Source organism: Ceratosolen solmsi, unplaced genomic scaffold, assembly GCF_000503995.2.
Source record: "Ceratosolen solmsi marchali unplaced genomic scaffold, CerSol_1.0 scaffold43, whole genome shotgun sequence".
Classification (NCBI taxonomy): Eukaryota; Metazoa; Arthropoda; class Insecta; order Hymenoptera; family Agaonidae; genus Ceratosolen; species Ceratosolen solmsi.
The window spans coordinates 3,306,104-3,333,033 of record NW_011948431.1 but is presented as its reverse complement, the minus strand read 5'-3'; the positions used below and the strand labels follow the sequence as shown (position 1 = coordinate 3,333,033).

General features: G+C 26.1%; 2 protein-coding genes across 2 annotated transcripts in view; one reads left to right on the top strand and one right to left on the bottom strand.

Annotated features, from left to right (window-relative positions):
* jv (javelin) overlaps positions 1-12,705 on the bottom strand; it is a 51,260-nt gene extending 38,555 nt beyond the window's left edge. Inside the window, exons 1-2 of the mRNA XM_011502064.1 lie at positions 12,647-12,705; positions 11,041-11,140 (exon numbers count right to left, since the gene is read on the bottom strand). Of these exons, the coding sequence (XP_011500366.1) occupies positions 11,041-11,120 (80 nt within the window). The 5' untranslated portion in view covers positions 11,121-11,140; positions 12,647-12,705. The remainder of the gene's footprint in view (positions 1-11,040; positions 11,141-12,646) is intronic.
* Positions 1-26,531, top strand: part of MCU (mitochondrial calcium uniporter) — a 123,334-nt gene extending 96,803 nt beyond the window's left edge. The window contains exons 3-7 of the mRNA XM_011502065.1: positions 19,649-19,819; positions 21,192-21,313; positions 21,705-21,851; positions 22,489-22,692; positions 25,707-26,531. Of these exons, the coding sequence (XP_011500367.1) occupies positions 19,649-19,819; positions 21,192-21,313; positions 21,705-21,851; positions 22,489-22,692; positions 25,707-26,108 (1,046 nt within the window). The 3' untranslated portion in view covers positions 26,109-26,531. The remainder of the gene's footprint in view (positions 1-19,648; positions 19,820-21,191; positions 21,314-21,704; positions 21,852-22,488; positions 22,693-25,706) is intronic.
* The last annotated feature ends 399 nt before the right edge of the window (positions 26,532-26,930 follow it).

Sequence of the window (26,930 nt, the reverse complement as noted above, 5' to 3'; positions counted from 1 at the left end):
GTTACCTTTTAAGCAAAGACCTCGGAGAAATTGAATATTAATTTAAGAAGCTCTTTTAGTCATGTAATATAAACGTGATCGCATTTTATAATTTTAAGCCACGTTAATTGTAAAATTTATATTAAAATTTGATCGAGTAATAGTCAATTTTTTTACTTTCAGAGAAATATTTAACTTGTACAAATGCAAAAAAATCTTTTCTTCAAACTTATAAACATAATCATAGAAATAATAATGATTCTATTGTACATTATTTTTTGAATTTATAAATGTTAAAAAAATATATGTATCCTATAAGAATAATATAAGATTGATTGAAAAAAAATAAAAAAGATAAAGAAAATGATAGTATTTTATAAAGTCATAGATTTTCTTATTTAATAAATTAAAATTAGAATAAATTTTAATTGATTTAAAGAGTATATATGTAAAATCATTAAACAACAACTCTAATGTACTTTAATGTACCATTACTTCATTTTTTTTTTTTTATTTATTATTATTCTTCTTTTTTTTCTTTTTTTTCTTTTTTTTCTTTTTTTTTTTGTTATTAGTTATTTCAACTCCACTATTATTCATAAGCTTCGTAACTACAACTTATACTCGATTTCTAAACAGCAATCAAGCGAAATCAATGCAATCACGTGCTTATGCTTATTTATAATAATTTATAAAACAGTCTCATTGTGCACCACCATTAGTAAATGTATAAATATATAAATATCGTCTATGCATACATTGTGATTTTGTTGACAAAGTATAATACTCCCGTAATCGCGTACTGAAAGAAAGAAATCGCTATCTTTCATGCAATAAATCAATACACACGATATGTCCTAATATTCACTCAATAGAAATTGTATTAATTATAAGTCTCCAGGTGTTTTGCAAACGTTATCACGAACGTCTCTCAGTCACACGAAACGTCGTGAAACTCTTGGCTCATCAACCATGCATTAACGTGATAATAGCACTCATTTCCTGTATTTCTCATACCGATATTTCTTATTGATCGTAAAACACAACGTCGTGGGAATATTATTGTTTTCGCTTAATCGCTAAGTAGATGATGAATATTATGGCGCGTAAAACTTACATCGATTAATTAAAAATGTCTTAATTCATTATAACAGCTACAATTGGAATTTTTAAAATAATTTTACTTCTTTATACGCACTTTTATAGTTCGTTATTTATAAACATCAACGAAGTATGCAATTACTATATCACTATTAGTCTAATTAATAGTAAATTCAGTTATTGAAAGTGTTAATAGCAAATTAATTTGCCAAAGATAAAACCATCTATATAATATTGTATTAAAAAAATATCAAATTATTTAAAAAGAAACAATATGAAATTAAAAATTATGAAACTGATGAATAAATTGATGCGATTAAATTAAAATAAATCTTGTAAAATGCATTTATACGAATATTTAATTAAAATATGTTATTAATTATTAAGGAATAAAATATTATTGTATTATGAAGAATATTTATTATTCTTATTACTAGTCATGTGAGTATATAATAATTATGGTAAACATGGATATACGAATGTATGGTACAAATGAAAATGTTGTATTTCTTTCATGATAAATCTTGAAAATTTTACGTTATAAAAATAATCTATAGGAGAATAACGAACAACAAAGCAACATATTTCAAAATGTAGAACATATAAAAATTCAATTTCAATGTATGATTTGGAATGGTAGAAATCTTTACAGAAAAAAAATTCCATACGTGAAATGATCTATTTGCTCTATTATGCGATCGAAAGGAAATTTATCAGATAATTGACATAGCATATGTCGTAAAAGCAAATTTTCAAATAAAAATTAACGATTTTTTCCCCTCAAATTAAAAAACTCCATAAACACAATACAGCACCCGTACGATAATTCAATGAAACATTGAATCCGGATTCCGTGTTAAAATGATAGCCAAATCAAATCGTCGCAATATATTGGCAGACATACTAACATAAAACAATATTTTATTCTCAGAGAGAGAGAGAGAGAGAGAGAGACAGAGAGAGAGAGAGAGAGAGGGAGGGCGTCGCCAATCTGACGTATATAAAATCTCACATGAGATTCTCCCATCGCAAACACCCCCGGCTCCTCTATTATCCAACTTTGTGACTAACAATGAGCGATCTTGGATTATGTCAAAGTACGCGATGACTTTGTACGGATATGAAGGCGATCGCGAGGCCCGCTGTTGCGTTGGATCGCCAACGCCTCGAGAGAGATTTCCGGCGCTGATGCGAATCGTTGACTGGCACGCCAACGACATTACCCGTCCTAATGATATTCATCGGGGCTTCTGATGATGTCACGAGTCTAGAATTCTTAGGGGTTGTCACGAAACAATCCTAGTTCGCATACTTGTCGCGTTTTCTAGTTTGCTATCCTGGTTTACTCAGACGCCACACCTCCACGTCTCATTCCGTAGATTTATACAAGGATGTTGCGCTCGCGGTATACGTTGCTAATGAGTAAACATGTCATTTTCTAAGCGTTACACTTAGTTTCAGTGAGATTCAGTCAATTTGATAAGGATTTCTGAGGCACAAAAGGTAATTATTATCAAGGACCAAGATGAAGAACAGATAGTTCTATATAGGCATATATTAGGTAGAGCCAATACGGGAAGGTAAAAAGAAAATAATACATCGTGTGTCGAGGTGCATGCGCGAGTGTGCGTGCTTGGAAGTTGCGGAGGAGTGCTCCTTGTGCACTTAAGGCAATAGTGCCGCTTGGTAACACGCAAGAATTTGGGAGATCGAGGACGACGAAGCTTTCGAGACGATGCACGGTCTCCGCGGTTTTGAGACTTAACGCGAGGAGAAAGTTAATAACTTGTTGATTCGATTGTATTAGTTGAGTGGGCCGTATATTACAATAAATTAGTACTCGTAAACAGGAAATTTCTATCTGACATTTCGTCTATTAGTTCCACCGTCTAATTATCACCTGCAATAGCAAGTCTTCGAAAATGTTGTTATCTGGTTTACTTATACATTATTTTACATTCAAATAAAAAATAGCCGTACCTATTTTTCTTTTCTACCCCCCCCCCAATTCCGTTACAATATGATTCCCCTTTACTTTCACCTGTACCAAATTTAATATATGACAATGTTCTCTTCACTTTGAATACACTTGTATAGAAATTCGATTCATTGTAAACTATAACCTATTCTTTTTACAAGAAACAAGTTTTTACATTGATTAATCGGCACTTGCGTCAATATAAACATTACAATTTGCTACATAATAGAAGAATAAACAATTATTATAGATATTTTATTAATCTTAACGATATACAATATTTGCAATGGTGCATCCGGCTTCTGAACTTCGACGTCACCCATTAGTCAATGAATTTACCTATTCTTTATATCCGTCGCGTGACGTGATTTATTAGTTTGCTATGGAGAGAAGAGGTCGAAACATCCGTAAAATAACTACGAAACGTAATTTCATTGACGGAAATCCATCGCGACAAGGAGATTAAACTAATAATTCGTAAATAATTGTTTATCCTCTTAGGATAAAATCGGATTTCGCTTAATTTGTTTCATATTCTTATACAATGAATTTCTAAATTGCAAATCTAAAGTATATAATACTCGTTAGTATATTCAATGATTATTTCATAACAAAATTTCCTCAGAAGTAGAATCGATAAAAAAATAATTATTAATTTTTTTGTAAATATGACAATGACATATATTATTAATTGTATATATAAGAATTTTTAATTAGTATTATTTATGATTGATATTTTATAATTCACGTAAAGGAAATATTAAGAGACTATTATTAATATGCATTATTCAAACTGCCAAAGTAATTAATTTTACTCGTTAATAGAAAAAAAACAGGTATAATAATTTCAGATTGTAAAGAAAAAGGATAGGATTCAATTGAATATTATGTTATTTATAACATTTTTTAAGAATATTTACAGATAAAAGTGCGTAACGTTCTTTAAATTTATATAAAATTCAAATGTACTTTTATCCAACATTGAATACGATATAAATACAATATAATACATATAGACAGCTAAATATAAAGACATTCGTCAGATTAATTAATTATTTACTTATTGTTAAGCAAAATTTTTCTTATAACTGTTTATAGAAACAGAAAATTTAGTACGCCCAAAGTACTGTGGGCGACTAATAAACTTCTAAGTTACAAATAATGTAGTATTCGTTACATATATATATATATATATATATATATATATATATATAACTATCGAAGATACAATAATCTATTACACATTAAGAACATTCCGTTATTAATAGAAACTCATTAAGTATGTGGAAAATATAATTACGAATAGTCACATATTTATTTTTAATTAACACCTATATTTATTATTCTATATTCTATATTTAATAATGTAAACCCAATAATAAATAATATAAAAATATTTATTTAAATTAAAATATCTGATAAAATATTTATAAGAAATTTTATTACTTGATCGATCATTATTATATATTGCAGAATCGGCAATTTTAAACAAAAAATTCTTTTCATTTTTCTATTAACAATTTCCACAATAGCATTATTCATTATACTGCAAAGTCTGTCAAATATAATAAGTGACGTAGGTCACTTTTAAAATATACTTATTTGAAATACTTCGAGTGTTCCTATGAAAAACGTTATAAATATATATTTAATATTAGCAAGTTTTTTTAGAACTATGACTTTGAATGTGTTAAATCATATAACAAACATGATCGCTAAATAAGCTAAGTAAACTTTTGATTTTGCATAATACTAAAATTATTTTTAAACAATAAACTGCGACTAAATGAAAATCTTTTAACTTATTCACAAATATTTCATAATTAGAATGATAATATAATAAATTTCTATTCTTTATTAAAAAGAAAAGTTTCTTCAAATGTATTTGTCATTTTGTAAAATAATATTGACGTTCATTAAAAATTTATCAATTAGGTATCCATGAAACAAATATCGTAAATGCATAATTTAATTGAATAATAAATTCTTCATAATTAGTTAAAATTCATACGACTTGCTTGTATTTAATGTAATTTTAAATAAGCAAATATAGAAACTTGAATTGTGTATAATAATTAATAATTTAAAAATCTTACATACTATTATAGAATAATTATAAAAGTAATAAGGAATGTAATTTCATAATTTATAACAGAATAATATATTTACCAATAATAAAAATATTATATAGCTAATTATACAAATATAAATTATTATAATCATCTTGCAAGTTTTAAACTAATTTATTTATTGCATTTTATTTCATTTTTTTTCTCTCTTTTTTATTAATTAGTTTCATAAATATAATACTTTCGTAGAAATGATAAGATAATCAATTGTTAGTCGAAGTGTTATGTATCGACATTTTAGATTGCAATAAGTACGGATTTTTATTGTTAAATGTATATTGTGCATAGAGTATTATTGGATATAATTTAATTAAAATTTTATTAACAATGGAGAGACACGTTGCTCATTGTAATAGTTATTTACTTTTAATCACAACTTGTTTAATATTATGAAATTATTCTCCTAATTAACTCAATATTTATATTACACTGATAAGGATTTATAAAATGCGTCAAAAAGATATTTTGCAGAATAAATTCAAAATCTCGTAACCAAAATCTTAAAAGCGACTTTAACATGAATTAATTTTTTTTAAACTAAGTGAGCAAATATGGCCTTGGTATGTAATATTTCATTGCAAGACAACGAAGTTTGACAAATTATACAACTTGTCTTTCTTTCAGACAACAACTTACTTCTATTGTACTTAACACTCAGCTGTTAAATAAAGAATTTGTGAGTTTGCATGATTTAAGAATTTGCATATTTAATTAAATTTATAAGAACTATAATTCCATAGCTTTAAAATTATTTTATTTATTTATTTTAATAATAATGATGTACAAACATTAATTAAATCTATTTATTAAAATGAAAAAAAAATTTTTTTTTTTTTTTTTTTTTTTTTTTTTTTTTTTTTTTTTTTTTTTTAATGTTTTTATATCAAACAATTGATATAGAAATAAAAAACCACGTAATTATAAATTTTAGTCGATTTTTATTATTTTAACCGAATTGGATTGCTTAAAGATATTTTTGCTTCTAAGTGATGCAAAATTGTAAATTTAATGAATATTATTCGAACAATTTATTTATGTTTCAAAATTTAACTTAATAAAATGCAATACTATAAAAGTGTCTTAAAAATCAAAACTAATAACAAAAAATACTTAAAAATAATAAAAAATACAAAAAATGCAAAAGCTGTTAAATGAGTAAAATTTTTTATCAACTTATTTAGCTACATTTATGTGTATACAATATTCCTTCCATTTTCAATTGCATCCGTTGCTATTTACGGTAATAATTATAACTTCTTTTTGCTTATTCAGCACTTTTTAGTGTGCATGATATGTTTTATGCTTACTTGAATAAAGCGGGCAATATTTATTTAACTTCGTTATTCGAACAATACTTAAGTAATTATATTTAAACACGAATAAAGAGTATTAACAATTGTCGCAAGTTCTTTCATGAAATTTAAATAATTATTTAATTATTAACAGGATTTGACTTGACAGAATTAATTATTAACATGCGATTGACAATCGAGAATTTAAACGAACTTGATAATGTACACTCACTGCAATGTTTTCTATCAATTTTTCCATCAATGATCCTTCTAAACAGAAAATCTCTAAAAAGAATCTTTCTAAAAAATAGTTGAATCTTCCCTTGATTCCGTTAATTTGTCACCATATTACGTTTACTGCTTGCCAATCCTCTTAATAAACCAGCCGTCAAATGTCACTTAACGTTTCTCGAGACTTAAAGAACCGTTTCAACTCCATCCTACGGGAAATCATGAAAACATAAATCAGGCTACGTTCGAACGACCATACAAAGTCCAACCTCGAGAGGTCTAGCAAACGTGCGTGCAATTACCAAATCATTACCTCGACGAAACTTCATAAGCGCTGTTTAGCAAATGATCCGGATAATTTTTGAGCTCCTTTCCTAAAAACTTTTTGCAAATAATCGCTCATCGTCCTTGCGAATTTCCCAATATCCCTCGGAGAATTTAATCCTCCATCGACCCCCCCCCCTTCCCTCGACCGACCTCGTGACCATGGGCGCGAAACGTCCCGACCAAAGCTTATTAACCGCTCGCGTGTCCGAGATTCCTACTTGCCCGAAGTCAAGTAGGTTACGAGTCGGCGATTTTCGGTCCATACGCGGCACCAAACCATCGACGCGCGCATGCACGGCAATTAGACCACAACAGTTCTCGCCAATAACACGCCCGTCGTCATTTTTTTCTCTCCTCTTTCACCGGAGAAGAAGAATTCATTTCCTCCTCGTCGTGCAAGTCCCATTGCAAGTCGAAATCTTACGAAAGATGAACTATTGAGATGCGATGTCTCGGGCAAATTTTTTCCTTTTTAGAAGGTGAAAGCCATGGGCTGTTTGTTGCCTCTGTTCCACTTCCACATTCACTAATCTTATTTTCTTGACAATATCGGCTTTTCAATATTTCTCACATCTGTGCTTTTTCGGTGCTTTATGCGACTTCAGTTTCTTGTATTTCATGCGATGTGTGTTTGCAATTATATTTCCTAATGCATTTTCAAGAGGAATTATGAATAAACGAACTGAACTCGAAATAGGATATTTCGATAAATTTGTCCTGTGAAGAATCCATATAGTGAATATGATAGAATAGTTAGAATGCGACAGAACTAATAAATTTAATTATACTCAATGTAAGGATCCATTTTGTGGTCCATATGATAACGTTATAATAATAAGACATGGCAATCCCAAACAAAATAATTAACTTTAATATTATATTTTTTGTATGATTTAAATTGTGCAAAGTAAATTTATAAATATGTTTCCATTGTCAATGATGCAAAACTTCATTGTGGATACATTGATAGTGCATTAATTAATTAGTTATGAATATTTAGTACAGTTTTTGTAGTAAATTTTTTCATATTAAATTATACTTAAATTACGCTAAATTATCTATCGTTTAAGAGGAAAAAAAAAAAAAAAACTTAAGATTACGTCAAAATTTTATTGTCAATTGATTTTATGTTTAACATTTGTAATTATTACACACCTTTACAGTTACTTTAAACTGTTAAAAGATAAATTATCTACAAAAGCTATTGATTATGTATTTTCTTTATAATTTTAAAGTGCTAGTATATCAATAATCTCGTTAAACTTATCAGCGATAAAAATTAAAGTCGTTTAATTCAATTAGCAAGTTTGTGCTACAGAAAAAAAGATATTTTTAAATTATATTATATTTTAATTTAGTAACTCAATCATACCCTTATTAGATGTAACGGTTGTTATTACTTTTGCTTTTATTAAAACACGTTCAATATACATTTTATGCACAGGAATATGTACATTCAAATATTTACATAGTATACAAATATTAATGAATTAGATCTTTCTTTTACTAAAAGTAGGCCGATTTATAGATCGAAAATTATAGTGCCTCTATAAAAATTTATATATTTCCTAATAAAAAAAAAAAATGATTAAATCGTAGATATGGATCTTCTTTTCTGAGAAGATACCAATCGTATGTAATTATAAATCAACTTAAAATATAACTGATCTGCATAATTTGCAAAGTTTATGGATACTACATAAGATCAAGATAAATCGAAGAATATTTGAATTATAATAAGTCAGCAATGTAAAAATGATAATATACCGCGTTTTTGAAAAACTAATTTGCCATCATATAAAACTACAAAATTTATCTACGATATCTAGAAATAAAATATCTAGAATCATAGCTTTTAATTTTCCAGTAAATGTTTAAACAGATTAAAATTATTAATATTTTTCGAATATATTATAGAAAACTTCTATAATCAATAAAAATGATAATGCCAATGTTAGTGAGATAATATTATCTAAATGACTATTGTGTCTAGAATAATTTTCAAAAGCAATTAATTACACTATGGATTAATACAAATTTTTCCCTTAATAAGATTGATTCTGTACTGACTTTAAATTATCTGAATTAAGATTATGTGATTAAAATAATGCATAATAATAGTATAAAAATTTTCATAAAATATTTTAATATTTATGCAATTCTATTAATATTTAAGCAACTTTAAGAATTTTTAGTTAATATTAAATTTAATTTTAAAGAATAATCGTGTATTATAATAATAAAAAAATCTGAATATTATGTTAAATACTTATAGATTTATTATATTTCATTCGTGAGCGTAGTATTATTATAATATTTGACTCATTTAATTTATTTTGTATATTAAATATATTTTTTTCTCACAAACATAGGTCATTTGACTTGTATGTAATAGGTAAAATGTCATACGTCCCATATATATTTCTCATTTTTATAGAAATTCGTATGCTATTATTACTAAATACATAAATAAGATATTGTGTCACGGTAATTGACGTCTGCAATGTATATTTCAACATTGAAAATATAGAACGACTTTCATGCTACAACATATCGCTTCATATGGAAATATTAAATCCATTATTATCAATAATAACAATTATCAGCTGTAACATGTAACCGTTGTTTAGTAAAGTTGATATTAATTAATAGAAATTGATATTAATTGCAGTGTTTTTACATTAATAATCATAGAACACTACATGTTTTTTAATATTTTATATGTTAGAAAATCATTATTAACCTATACTACGCATAAATAATTTTTAAATTATTGATAATATCGAGTTTAATTAATGTATAATTAAAGTAAAATTTTTTAAAAGTTAAGATAATTTAGTGCATTAGGATTACTTAAAAATTTTTTAACTAATATTATCACAATTTTCGTTACTATATTAATATAAAATGTTTAATAGGTAAATGAATATTCGTGGTTATTTTTGTTTGGAAAGGTTTTAGTTAGATAGTCATTAAAGAAAAAGTGTAATTTCTAATTGCCTGGGACTTTTTTCATAAACATGAATACATGTGCGCAAGCGCTGCGCGTGCCTGGGCATGTGCGTGTTTAATTAAATGAAACCTATTTTCATTAAATTAAATTGGAATTAAATTCCAATACTTATTTGTGATATTTTTCTTTGTTGTTTTATCATTTGCAAATGTAATTTATTGTTCACCTATGACATTATCATATAAGATTTAATGATTTGGAAAACATATTGGAAAATCTAAAAAAAAAAAAAAAAAAAAAAAAAAGAGTATTAAATTTTCTTATTAATCAATTATTCGCTATAAAATTTAAAAAAAAAAAAAAAAAAAAAAAAAAAAAAATAAAATTCAATTATTTAAATCATATGAATATTATTTCGGTATGTAAGAGTATGTCAGGATGGGCATCCACTGTAACGATGTAAATATTATCAAAAAGATTCGTTAAAATATTTTTCAAAATTTATTGATAATCTAGTTAAAGAATCAGTATACTTTATTTAATGAGAATGTTCTCACTTGTTTATCTATCCTAATAATAGTTATATTATTCTTCTTTTTCACATGAGAACATAAATTATTATTTCATTTTAAGTAAATTTATTTTTAGTAAAAGTTATCAAGTACAATGTTAACAATGAAAAATCAATTTCATACTCTTTATTCAACACGTTACTACAAAATTATACTAATATAATTATTTATATTCTTGTATTTTAAAATATTTATTGTTGTTTAGTTTAATGTTCAAATTTCTTACTTTTTCATTAAAAAAATAATTAGTCAGTATATTATGTTAATTACACAATTTATATAAAAGAATTTTTGAAAAAATCCTTATAACATCATATTACATAAATATTTATATAAAAAAAAAAAAAAAAAAAAAAAAAAAAAAAAAATAACTAATAAATGATTGTATTCAAATTTATTATTATGAATAGATTAAATTTTTTTTATCAAAGCTTTAACGAATGTCGTTAATAATGACATTGTTTAATAATTCCCTTACCGTTGGCATTTTTGTCTTTGTCTTTCCTGTATCCATAATGCATCGCCGAGACTATGCGTTCCACTTTGGACTCCACCCATTATTCAAATATCAAGAAAATCTAGCAACAAATGTTATAAAGTATAAGATTATTCATTTAATGTTTAATATAAAAGAATGTTTGTTTGAATCAAAATATAAAATATATACAATGCTATTAGCACTACAAATATTAGAAAAATACTTATCATTGTATATTGTATATTTATCTATATATTATTCTATACATAGATATCTAAATCTAAATATAAATATAAATATAAATATAAATATCATATATGTACTAATAATAAGTAATATTATAAAATTAATCTGTGATTTAAAAAATTAATATCTTATACTTAAAAAGAAGATAATAAATTTGATGATAAATTTGATTCATTCATAAATTATTAATCCATAAATTAAACAAATATAATTTTTATATTTTATAAATATTCTATATTCTATATCTCATATTAATGTATTCATAATGTTTGAAACTTTTCAAATTAAATCGTCTAGGACACTGTATTCCCGCTTCTTATTTAAAAACTTGATTTAAAATTTCTCCGCCAGATGGCTGTATTCGATTGCGGAATATTCCGCGTATAAAAAGCGAACATATAGTTTATAAGTAGAACTGAAGATGTTAAAGAAAATGTCTCGAAAGAGATAAACGAATAGTTTGTTCCTACGTTTATTTTCTCAAGAAAGGGTCTTAACCGTAAGGTTTCGACCCAAATAAAATTTAATGATAAAATGACGTTTTGCGGTTCTAATTTTTTATTTTTATAAGTTTAATGTTTGTTTTTTTTTTTTTTTACATATATATATATACTATATTTTATTTGTTAATGTGATGGTGCGATTATTTTTGTAGAAGTATAAATTGTTTATGTATTGAAAAATTTTTTTTTCTTTATGAAATGAATCCATAAAATGAGTAAATGAGAGGTGGGGGGAGGGAGGGAGGGGGGAGTTGGTTTTATTTATAAAGTTTTTAATTAGCTTATGTGTATGATGTTAGTGTTGAATTCTATTTGTTATTATTATTCATCTAAAATTATAAAAAATTATTTTTAACGTCCTGGATGTGTTATTAAGTGTGTGTCTGTGTATTTTTTTCATCGTAAAAATTCAAAAATTTCAATACAATTTTCAGAATATAAATTATAAAGTCTACGATTTATTTACTCGGTGAGAATATTGAAATTTTTGATAATTAATTAATTAATTATGTATACGATGTTGTAAAAGTATGTGAAATTTCATATATTGTTGTTCAACAAAGGAAATATCGATGAGAAAGCTCATGCTACGAATATACTTAGTTTTATATATATATATATATATATATATATATATATATGTGTGTATGTGTGTATAAATGTTTAAAATTTTTCAAGCATTGCGAAGTATATAAAACTAATAAAAAAACTCTTTCAACTTGGCCTTAATGTAGCTTGGATTAAGAAAAAATTTAGAACTTAATATTTGCACATAAAAAGGAAGACATTGAAACTTAACTTAATTTGACGGAGGTTACCCATTAAAAATTATATAAATGTAATAAAACAAAACATACTTGTTTAAATAAGAGTAATAAAGCTACATATCAGTGTCAGTAAAGCGATTTAATGAAATCACCAAAAAACTTTTTACAATTTAACTGTTCCACAAAAACCACTACTATCATAATCAGAATCACTAAACTGATCTTCATAGATTCCAATAAGCCATCGGATAAAAATCGACAGTCCGCAGTGTGCGTGGACGGACGGTCCAGTCGGTGAATGCAAAACTCCGCGATTGTTAAGCGACTATGGGCGTGCGACGTTGGAGATTAGGAGTTGCACTGACCAGCAAAGTTGGGCTGGGGAAATTTTACCTATTAATTGAACAAGATCTCACGGCAGACTGAGATGATCTTCTGGTCCGAGGATATTACCGTTCTTTGCACGTGGAGAAATAATGTGTGAGAGCGGAAGAGAGAGAGAGAGAGAGAGAGAGAGAGAGAAAGAGAGAGAAAGAGCCTGGAGGTGGAGAGAAAATCTCCAGTCTGCCACCTCTTTTGCGGGAAAGAAAAGCCGTATGGGAGGCATTAACGTGTGCATATTATGCAAAGTGTAGACATGTCGGAAAGAAAGAAAGAGAGAGAGAAGTAGAAATTCGTTATACAGAAAAAGCCTTTAGTAATTACTAAGCGCTCACTTTTATAACTAAGCAGGGATATTCAATTTTGATATTTTACGTTTTATTTACATGAATTTTGCCGCTTAACTTATTTTTCATGATTCTTTGTTATTTCATTATTTATCAGAGATTAATACAATTGCAGATTCAAAGCAATTTAATACTAACTAATCTGTTTACAAAATCTACGTTAGGATTGTATCATATAGATTTTCGTTCGTATTATTATTAAAATTATTATTTCATTCGACACCATAAGTGGTAGAGATACACAAATGAAAAAGCTATTAATACTTTAATGAACCATTACAAATAATTCAAACAGTGCTTAAATTGCAACATATTACAATGTAAATTATCATAAATTACAAGTTTTAAAATACATCATTTTAATAAAACGTCGTTAAACAATTAAATAATCTATTTTATTAAAAGTAGTATTTCTTAAATGTTATTATAACTATATTTCATGGAAATAGTTAAAAAATGTACATCTACGGCCAAGTATAATATTTTACTATCAATAAAAATGAAAAAGATAAAAATTATACGGATTAAATTATTTATCGATGATTTGATCGATTGTATTAATACGATTAATATGATTAATGATATGATTTAATTATATAATTAAATTAGAAAAAATAAAATAAAAATTTTAAAGACATTTATGAATACGGTAATATATGTACTTATATGGGCATATAAATTTTAATGAATATTGTCTCTCTTGTTTTATGAAGTTCATTCGAATATAAAGAATTATTTTATATACTGATTGTAGTTTATAGAGTTTTACAAATTAAATAGATTAATTTATAAATTATTCCACACATGAAAATAGATATTTCTTAATAGCGGAAAGAATACGCAATTATAACATATAATAGGCTACTTTAATAGTTAGTACATTGTAATAGTTTGTATAAATAACATTGTTTATAGTTAATAAATATTTCAATAAACATAATATGCTATGCGAATAATTTTATGACGATTATGAAATATTATAAATTAATCCACTTACAATTAACAAACTATTATAATACGAGATTCCATTAATAATTGTTTTCATTTGGTTTTGGAAATAGATTGCGATTACTAATACTAATTCTTAACGCTCTCATTGTTTTTGAATTAGAAGGTATTTTCACCGTTTATGTCAAAGCTCGTTTAATCGTACTAATTATACGATTGAAAGTTCTGAATAGTTTTATCTATAATGTAATTACGTTTCACCGTGCCTTCCAAAATATGTATTCAGTCCTCTGTAAAATAATTCAATGAACAGTTAAATAACAGTTTTATCGTCTCTCCCCCCCCCCCACACACACACATACGCACGCGCACACACGCGCACACGCACACGCACACACAATACAGAAATATAAATAATATTATATCATTTTATTGATATTTTCTTTTGCTTTTGAATAAAGAATTTATCTCTATCGATATTCTATCTAGCTAAGAATTTATCATTTTTAAAAATAAGCATTAAAAATTAGTCTTTCTAATTTTCATAGCATATTGCAGTGCAACGAGTTAACAACTGTCACAATTGATAAATGGATAGAAGATTTTAATCGTCAATTATGGTCACGAATCACGTATATAAACGCGACAGAGACATAATCCTCTTTTCCCACGCATTACTGCTTCATTTTCCTTCGAATTTCCTTATCAAACGGACAGACGTTGAATCAGCCGTTTAACAAATTGCAAAATGCCGTAACATCGTTTCCGCGACTACGCCCACATTTTCCTAACTGATCGAAAGATTCGTGCGTCGCTTTTCATTGCAAAGTGAATTCAATTTTTAAAGAATAACTCACAATAAGCGAGGGCATTTGGGAATTTCCAACTTTTTTTCATAAATTTCATGCGAAAAGTAGTTTACGTGCCACTATAGCCAAAACGGGAAGCATCAATTCTCAAAAATGAGCTAGGGATTTAAAATGAATTTTGACAGCATTTAAAGGAAAAGTTGTGATTTTTTTTTTTTTTTTTTTTTTTTTTTTTTTTTTTTTTTTCAAGCCTCATTCATCACTTTGTCAGTTTTGCGAACTCAATGGTTCGCTCAATTACACGCAGGGATATCGATTATTATATTTCATCACAGTACTTGAAAATTTGTTGTGAGTAGTTTTTAAAAAAATTTTGTTCCGTCAAAATGAAAAGTAAAATTTTTGATATCTCAAGATAAAATATGCCAATAAGTAAATGACTTTTACAATACATATATTATAAAAGTATAATTGAAAGCTTTATTCTTATAAATATTGTGAAAATGTAAGAACGAATATCCCTGGTGTAGTGGGCATTTTCATTGAGATTTTCCAACTCCGTTCGAGCAACCAAGCCGTTGATCAACGACCTACGTAGACTTTCATCTCTTATAATTATCTTTCATAAATTAAAAATAATAAAAAAAAAAATAATAATAATAATATAAGCAAGCAGAAAACTTTCAAATTTTTGCATAGCTATAATTAAAGCAAAGCTTTCCAAATACGACTAATATGTTCACTTCCGCCAGCTGTTCGATCAACAAGGACAACACTCGATATTCCCCATTATACAAGTTTAAAATGAGTAATTTGCGAATAAGTGAAAGTGTCGCCGCATCAACGCTCCATCAATCGACTCCAAAGAATGTAATCTCGTTGCTACGCGTAAGCCACGAATTTCATACGTCAAATTGCAATTGTATTCCAGGTAGCTTCGTGTATAATTTATCATTGGCATTGGGATCTCCAGTGCAGCAGGATTTTTCTCATTTTTTCGACCCACGTAAAGGCGCATCGGTCCACCTTCAGAAACGCCGGTGGATTATCGTGTTTTGTTCCGTCCTGCTTAACGCCATAGAGCAGATCTCGCCTACCATTGCCCGCGCTTTTTTAACTCGCTCATTTCGTTCTCCACACTCTAATACCTTTTTCTTTATAAAGGCGCGTATCGGCGCACATTCGCGATGGTTAACCAGGTTACAAGGCCTTGGTGTGCAGTGTACTAATGCGCCCTGAGATGAGATTATTGCACGCGAGCCGAACGCTCGCGGAAATAAGCACCTTCTGCTCATCCGTCGTGCTTGTTTTGTTCGCTCTTTTCTTTCTCTTGTTTTTTTTTCTTTTCTTTTCTTTTTTTCTTTTGCAATCTTTCTTTTTCTGTCTGCTTCTGCAGACATTTTAAGTGGAGCTGGTGTATGATGAAGACCAACTCCATTATCCGTGAATATTAATTATTCGTGGAATTACGATGAACGGAATTATTGAAAATGCATTAGGTATTTTAGCTTATTACATGGAATTCACATCGATAAACTTAAATATATTTAGTTTTATAGTCATAACTACGTAACTACCTTATCAATTATTTGAAAGAATAAATTCATTTTAAACAAAATTTGTAAAGTTACGCCAATCTATTAATTGAAGTATGTACATGTCAAAATATATAAATGCGCGCGCGCGCGCGCACACACACACACATATAACAGAAGTAAGAAGAAATGTTTCATTCATCCACTAGTTTCACATTTAAACCGCATTTTTCATTTGATTTCTTCTCTATTTTTTATGTTTATATCCCCTTTTGTTTCATTTATGCTTGTAATGTAATCGACCCTTGAATTCATTTTGATTTACAAACTGCTATTGCGAGATGCACTTATTCTACTATTTTTCAGATTTATATATAAATTATCGATCCCAGTACGTTATATCGAACTTATGCGCCTAATATTTCTTTTCTTTAAAGAATTTATTTTCATTTTTCAAAAACATGTAGATCCGTTTACATAGGTATTACAATTGATATTAAAATGCCTATAATTTTACAAAAGCTTTTTTTCAACTCTGTATTATCCAAATTATTTTTTCAACGTACAATGCAAAATCATATATTCACATGAACAATAGAAAATGTAAACTCACTAATCAAACTAAAGTTCTATTTTTCTTAACTTCATTTTTAATATACTTAGATTGATTTGCATTTTACATGAAAAGGTATTTGCACATGAAAAATAAAATCGAAGTTGATCAAGTATACTGTAATGAGATTTCTTAAAATTATAAATCGTTATGTTCTAATTCGTATTAAAAAAAAAAAAAAAAAAAAAAAAAAAAAAAAATCGATAGATGGATCTTATATAATATAATAATCTACTTTATAAAAGTAATTTGCACATTTATTATATATTTTGTTAATCTATCTATTGAAACAAAATAATTATTAGTTTTATGTTGATTTCTATCTCCTTATATTACTTATTAATACATATTACTATTTATTTACAGTCTCTTCTCATACGTTATTATTCTCATATGAAACAAGATTTTACCTTGACATTATTTATTAATTATTACTTTATAATTCTAATTTTTATTTGTAAACAGATTCACACATTTTATTATAAAAATTAATTTATTTCTTTTAATACATTTTTAAATAGTTTTCATACGTTTTCTATTATTTAATGTTTAAGGTTAATTATTTGGCCTTTATAAGATTCTTTTTTGTATTTTGAAGTTTATTATAGCCGTCGTAATAGTTTTTATTCTGTCGATGTTAATTGAACTCGTGCAATCTCAATGTCATTTTTTTTTATCGTTGAAATTATTAAATAACTCAATTCGACTAAAGTTTTATCTATATTATATTATCTCTATTATAATAACGTATTTTGATTTTACATTTTCTACCCATTCGTGTCATAAAAGTTTTTGAATGGTCCATTATTTTTACAATTAGACATAAATAAATTCAGTTAACAACTGATTTTTTTTTTATTCAATTTCATCGTGTTATGCTGAATTTTTTGCAATTTGTAATCAATGGCATAACATTCGAAGAAGGGACATTGCTTTTAATAAAATTAATTTCTAATTTTATTTACGACTTCATAATATACTTATTTTTACTTCCTAAATAGCACAATTTTATTTCATTTATAAAGAGTTTTTAAAGTAATTGCTGTTCTGGGAATTCGTATTTTATTGTTTCATTCGTACTGTTTATGCATGGAAAGATAATGTAGAAGTACGTATGAACCTTGTACATTTGTCTCCCCATTTATGTACAATTTTTATACAATGGATTTTTTTCTTATTACAATTAAATTATCATTTAATCTTACAAATCTTGGTTAACTATGACTTATTTGTCCTTAAATAAATGTAACTTTATTTTAAAAATTATACCTAAAAAATTTTTTTTCTTTGTAATATTCTATTTTTTCAGGTCTATAAAATTAAAAAATTTGTATTCGTATTCTAATGCCTTAATATATATTGCTAAGGAGTGAACATTAATATTTATATTTTGATAATCTAGAACAAATTTATACACGAATTCACTTAACAGGATTATTGAAATATTTATAAGTAATATTCTTTGACTTTGCAATATTTTAGTCACAAATTTATTGTCAATTTTACACAGAACACTCAAATGAAATAAAATTGCTATCTCATCATTACCTATGTAACATATAACTCGATTGACAATTACAGATAGATTAATTTCGTACTTGTGTTACTTATAATATGCAAGAGATTTTATTTACAAGGCAATAATGTTTTAGCCATTTATGTTAAAAAAGCGTAATTATTAAAAAAAAAATAACTATTTTAATATAATAGCCCTATAATAATAATTCCTCATTTATTATAATAATTTCTACTAAAGCCTCTAAATAACAAATATCATTGCCCTAAACTTTATCAAATCAAATTATTATGTCTTTATATGCAATATAACATATTTAGTAAAGCATTGCTGTTGCATATTCCATATTCTATATTGTTTTTACTTCGTATTATTATGTAATATCAATTATCATAATAATCATAATATATTTAATATTATTTTAGATAATGTCTAAGTAATACATACTATCGAAATAGGAATAGAACAGAATTATTTAGGATTGTATGGTTGACTAACATAAATAATGTAATATTTATACTAATAATTTATTTTATCACTGATCAAAAATTTCTTAAATAAATCAAATTTTAGAATTATAAATTCTTAATAAATATATTTTTATTATGTTTTGTTCAATGATTTTCGGATTTAAAATGTTAATACTGGACATCTGTATTATTAGTCAGCAAATTTCCTTTTTTTTTTTTTTTCTTTTATAAACGAATTCTAAGATTAAGAAATTAGAAGACAGACTCGCCTCGCCTCCCCTCACCTATAATAAGTTATTTGTTCACAGACTTATGCACAGACATACAATTTATAATATAATACATATAATCTAATACTTTCAATCTACATATTTTATTAAATACAATATATTTCTTTGCTTAAATATGTATTTTTCATATTTTATCGTACATAACTATTTAAATTATATTTTTATCAAAATTTTGTATTTTAGATGTGGTAGTGGAATATCATAGAGGGCTTCCAAGGATCACAGTTCCATTACCATCGAGAAAAGAAAAATGCATATTTACGTTAAAACCAATCACACAGACCGTGGGTGATTTTCTAATTATGCTACAGAAGGAAGATCCAACGGTTGTTAAAGCAAGCGTCACTACTATAGGTAACGAATTTTAACATTTTATACCACAATCTAGTCTGCATTATTACATTTTTCAATGTATTATTATTATTATTATTATTATTATTATTATTATTATTATTATTATTATTATGTTTCATTTATCGTATATTATTGGATTTAAGTAAAAATAATAATGATTGAACAAATACGTACTCATATTGGACTCAATTGGCCGTTGACAAAATATTGACAAAATATTTATGATCCTACAGCCTTCGACAATGAATATTGTTTATAAAAAAAAGATTCTATATGCTTTTTTTTTTTTTTTTTATAGCATAATAATATAGCTCACTACATTGTTTTATATTTTATTGTATTAGACATTTATATCCATTTTCCGAAATTTTCTGCAACGTAGTCGAATATTATTTGTTAATTAGTGATCAGATATCTTAAAATCTTATAAATTAAATTAAACTGCGAATTAATTAGAATCATAATTAATAATAGTCGTAATTTCTATGTATTTAAAGATATCTAATAGATGTAAAGAGAAAATAAACTGTAATAAACTAGTAGCCTGTGATTAAATTTCTTCGCATTCGGAATTTATAATTATGCATGTATCAAATAAAACATAATATTGATTAATTTATCAGACCTAATAACGAAGATCCTTCATAATAAAAAATAAATCCATAGATGAAATAGAGAATGAATTTCCATTCTGATCACTTATTTACAGAAAGTATTTATTAAAGATAGACTTATCTTAACCTTAAGCTACTTTCCTTTAGTTAGGTAATCTGGTTTTATTTAGTCGGCTTACTGTACAGACATTTGCTCTCTGGATAATCGTAAAATCTTATCGGTTTTCGTTTATTTCTTCAGGAAGGTAATAAAAAAACTATCACAAATATTTTACCTTTGCTTTGAATCTAGAAAAACAATCAAAAGAAATTGTTATACACGATTACTCGGCAGTTCTCGATCTCTTTAGATTCTTCCTACGATATACTGCCACACTTTTCCTACATTAACCTGAAAATTAGTAATACTTGTTCAAATTTGATCCAATAATGATTGAATATTGTGTAATATTTTAATGAAACTCGCGTTACAGTTAGTTTATTTCAGCTTTTATTTATTTTTTTTTTAATTTAATAAATATGATTCGCACGTTAATTTTAATTTCCAAATGTAATATTACAAAAGCAAAAATATATTTTTGATCTTCGATAATAACTAATATGGATATTTTAATAACAATAATAATAATTAAATCAATGAATTCTATATTTAGTAATAATAATAGAAATTTCACAGACACCAATGGATCTTCATAACAAAGAATATTTAAAATAAAATAATGCAACATTCGTTAAAAAATGTTTATTAATTTTTATAGATGGTTCTAAATTGGGAACAACTAATAGAATAGAAACGATGTTATTGGATGATTTTAAATTAATAATCAATGAAAAAGTTTATCTCGTATCACCTCCCCCACACATAGAATATCCTCCAAAGGTATGGTTCAATATAATTAAGTATATATAAGAATATAATTTTCATTAATAGTTGTCAAAAATTAATATTTATTAATTTTATACAACTTTACGTATGATTAATAATAATTATTATAATATTTATTGATTAGAAAATACAAAAGATATAAATACAAATTATTTAAATTTAATAAGTTTTTAACATATTCTAAGTATATTTCATACTGTATATTTTCCAATTGTATTATTAGTTTATTTTTACTCTACATTTTTTCGAAATATTTATAAGTAATTTATACAGCGGCAATTTGCATATAAATTAGAAGTAGATTTACAATATAAACTCAATTTTTTAAATTCAATGAAAATCTTGACATTTTCAGTGTAAAATGACTGCCGTTTTAACGTTTTAGGAAAATTTACGACAACTGCAAGATTTACAAACTTTAGTCAGTACACTTTATGAGACATTTAATGCACGAGAATATCATGCCGAATTAGAGCAACAAATATTAATACAACTGGAGGAAATTAAAATGGAATTGGAACCACTGGAGCAGGTTTATATATTTTTTTATATTATATATATATATATATATATATATATATATATTATATATGATGATTTTAATTTTTATGCACAATTTTATTTGTGAAAATAGTTTAAGCGTTCGGATGTACTTTGCCTTGGCTTAAATAGGACAATTTAAATTTTAAAATACTATACAAATTCGAACGTTAAGATCTATATTCATAATATACATAATTAATTTTTTTTTAATAAAACGTAAATTCGATTAATTTAAAAAAATCAATCATAAGGGAGAATTATAATTCTTTTGACACTTTAATTTAATAACGTATTTTCCAATTGAATATAAAATGATAATGATTATTTGCCGATATTTATCGATCGCGTCAATACATTTATTTTTACGAACTATATTATAAGCAAATAAATATTTTTCTTATCGTCTAATCCTTCTTGTTCCAAACAAACAAAATAACCATTTTTTCTCTCTATTATTTATTGTTTTGTTATATTTTATATAAAACAAAGGTAAGAATTTTATCGTAATGCTTTTCATAAATTCAGTAAGTTTCTGCTATTCGATTCATACGGATGAAAGAAATTTATTATCACCACTCCATTGTTAATCCATTTTCCAATTTCACATAGCCTACCTTTCGTTCCAGATGCGAACGGATATTGAAAACGCAGCCGCTCGCAGATCTCAGTGGGCTTCTTGGGGTGTTCTAGTATTGATGTCGATGCAATTTGGATGCTTAGCAAGGCTCACATGGTGGGAATACTCTTGGGATATTATGGAACCCGTCACATACTTCGTAACATACGCAACGGCTATGGGGTGCTACATATACTTCCTTATGACAAAGCAGGTGAGAAGGGAAAACATATGTGTACGGTGAAAAAATAACAATTATAAGTAACTGACTGCTAACATAATAAGTAATAAACGAATAAATAGCAAAACATTGATTTAACAACACTAGAATATCGTTAATCCTATAATATTAGCGTCGCAAAGCAAAGTTTTTGTAATAGTACATTTGCTTTTAGTCGTTGTTTTAACATTGCAATGTATTCATACATTCATAATTAATATTGCATATTAAATATTTTAGTTAATATACTTTTTATGACAAACCTAAACGAATCTCGAAATTCATAGAGCAAAATCATACGTAACTGCCAATTTTTTACTAATTTTTATAGAAATATACTTCGTATACGTAGAAAATGTAGATTATAAATTTTTTTTATATTGAAAATCGACGTCCTTGAAATTTATTAGCTAGTTGAATATTCACTAATATTATAAAAATTAAAACATTTTTTTAAATTCTATTAGATTACTCAAATTTTTATATCTACATAAGTTTACATTTTCGTTAGATTAAAAAGGCCACAAATATATGTTTATATATATATATATATATATTTTTTTTTTTTTTTTTTTTTTTTTTTTTAACGAAAGATAATTATATTTAATTAACACGATTAAACTTCATCATTTTAAGAAGAAATAAGGAATTTAACATGTCCTAAATTTCTTCATGCGTAAGTAAAGCATTTACAATGTAATTTCTCGTTGTTAAGGCTACTTCAATGAAATTGTATTTATAAAATATTATTCCTATATTTTACAATTAAAATTTTTTATTTAAAAATTAAATATTTAAGTATATATGTAATCAATCTATTCTAATGGATATTATAAAATTAACTGTTAACTAGCGTGAAAAATTATTCGAGAAAATCTTGTTTATATTTTGCAAAAAAACAAAAAAAAAAAAATTCATTAGGAATATATTATTTACACTATTGCAATGAAGCCAAATGAAAACGAACACTTCTCATCCATTATCTATTAGTATGAAGATAATTCAAATTTTACATTACGTATGTATATTCTTGCATCTAATAGAAAATTACAAACATCTTTAAAATTATGTATGATATTCATCTAGTATATTTTTAATAATTTTTTGATTATTTACGATAAATATTTCAGGTGTTTAATATATATAAATTTCACTATTACAACAAATTATAAGTCAAAAATCTTTTTATTTAATTGTATTGTGTAATTTTGTAACAAGTAAGTACATTTTGAAAAATTCAAATTTCAAAATAGACGAATAAAATTTATCTTTACAACTAAGATTATTATTTATATATTTGTTTAGCTTTTAATTTATTGTTATATCATTTCATAAATCATTAAATATATTATAAAATTTAACATATAAAAATTAATGTTAAATTCATGTTTGCTTTGAGTATTTCTATATGTAATGGAATTTCACTCGTATAGTTATAATTCATATTATTCATTCATATAATCAACTAAAACATATGTAAACATGAATCAGAAATTTAAAAATAAGCATCCAGTATTTTACGATCAGTCAATATTTGATATAAATCCATACGTTTCCATTAAAAATGCATTATTTATTTGAAAGATTATATTTATTATACTTTATTGGCATTTAACTGGTGATTATGATTTAACGATGTGATACATTAACACAATTCTATTATATATCAAAGGTGTATGAGAACATAAAGTGAGTTGATGAAAAATGCGGTAAATCGCAGACTACTTATACGGAAATATTTATCACAACAAATTATATTTCTCATTATATAAGCCTATTAAAATAAAATTCTCGCAATATACTAGTAAATAAAATCTTAGGAAAAAAAAAGTTTTAAGAAAAATTAATGTTTATCTTCGGTCAATCATTGTCTATTCAAGCTCACTGTCTTAACCAAAATTTTGAGTAGATCACATTAACTCGAACGATTCGATTAATTACAAATTTTATTCGATTAAACTAAAGTTTGATATTTTTATTACTTTATTACGTTTATTACTTGTGCGAGTACTAATATTAATTTAATTTTCAATAGTAATATAAATTACATAATTTGTTCCATACCCAACACCAGAGATATATTGTTCTTAAAATTAAGTTACACTATGAAATCTCATTGTCAATATTTGCAAAAGTTCGAGTATGATTGTTCGAGTATGATTACAAAAGATCGAATATGACAGCATTAACATTACACAATGACAACAAAGTTTCTCTTTTGATTTTTTCTGTTATACTTAATGCGTATACTACTTTTGCCATTGTGTAGAATATTATACTATTATTTTTAAAAATTTCAAATTATATAATTAAATTAATCTTTTTTACAAAGTAATGTCCATTATTACATGAATTCTACATGATAATTTATGATAAAAGAATTTTTAGTTACTGATAGGTATTTTTTTTTTCTTTAAATCTAATTCCAAATTATATCTAATTATTTGGTGAATAAATTCTAAATACTGCTTATATATAAAAAAAAACTAATAATATAAAATAAAAACTTATATATATATATATAACGTACAGAAATTATATTTTAATATACTTTACATAGTAGTTCATCAAAAGGCATTTGTAAAAAATATTCTTATTTGCAAGTATATTTTTATAATAAATGTAAATAAGTTATTTCAGTGATTAAATATCAGATGATTATTGAATCATAGAAGAATACATTAACTTGAATTTCGTTTGTTGAAAAATTTACTTCTTTTATCTTTTATCATTTCCCAGCAAGAATACAAAATTCAAGAATAAAAAATTCTGATTGCTTTAATCAAGAGAATTTATTATGTCACAAACTATTACAATCGCTTGATTGTAATGAAATAGTTGACCGGCTATAGAACTCCATTATCTTGCTTTGCACTTTCCTTTAAGCGATTCGTCTACTTTAGTATTAAAGCTCTTAAAAGCCCATAAATCAGCTCTCGACGCACCATTATTTATCTTAATGCTTTAACGCCCACACGCAATATTAAACTGAATATTCCGCTCCACAGGAATACATGCTGCCGGAAGTTTTCAGCCGTGAACATCTGATCGGCCTGCACAAGAAAGCGCGTAAGCTCGGTTTCGATCTCGATCGCTACAACAGGTTGAAGGACGAGGCGTACGAACTCGAGAGGATGCTGAGGATTATCCGGGGGCCACTCCATACCCACCATAATCTAATCGAGCAAAAGCGCCGGGAACGTGTGATGAGATACCGGTCTACGAATACCAGCAACGGCAGCAGCAGCAGCAGCAGCAGCAGCAGCAGCAGCAGTAGTTCCTCGTCGCGTTCGCCGAGTTCGTCGCCGAGCCCTTCGCCGAGCCCCAGGAGGACAATGAGCCGGCGAGAGGACGAACCCAGGAAGTCAACCGATACAATCAAGAATCCGGCGACTGTGATTAAGCATTAGCTACGTTATGCTAACTAAATGAATAATTAGAGATTTGTTTGGTGATGTCAAGTAGTTACTTTACTACTAATGGTCCACATATTTTAAGCTTAGAGTGGCGTTTTTATGTGTCTGTATAAGAAATTGCGAATTATCGAGCGATTAATCGTGCGCATTCACTATTGTCGGTAGGAGAGTATGCGAGCTAAAATTAACTTAAATTTGTAAGCTGAATTTGTTTAGTTTTTGCATAAATAACAAATTTCATTTATGCTTTAATTTACATGAAAATCAGCCTGTATATGTAAAGATAGGCGTGACTTTATTTAAAAAATTCTTTTTATTCTTTGATCTAAATGTTAAGAAAAAGAGAAATTTGTGATATCTTATACATTACATCGTAATCGGAAACACGTTCCATAAACATATTGTAAAATCGATTGAGTAGACTTGAATCTACGACATCTCCTAAACTCGGAGCGATAAAAGATAGATATTGGATGATTACGATGTACTTATACGTGTTTTATATTTAAACTGTAACAATGTTTTTTTTTTTTTAATTTTTTTTTTTTTTTTTTTTTTTTATATTCGTTTGCATATGTATGTATCATTACTTTCCAAACTAATACAAAATTTTTATTATGCAATATTGATACAATGAATAATTATTTTTAATAATTTTTTATTTATAAGTTTCCGTTAATATTTACAAGTTATTATAATTGTAATATAAAACATTAATTATGAATAATTATTTTTTACTGATAAAAAGTTTTAATAATCCATGCAATCATTTTATAAATATTTTAATTCTGAGATTTTTTTTATTTTTTATTTTTT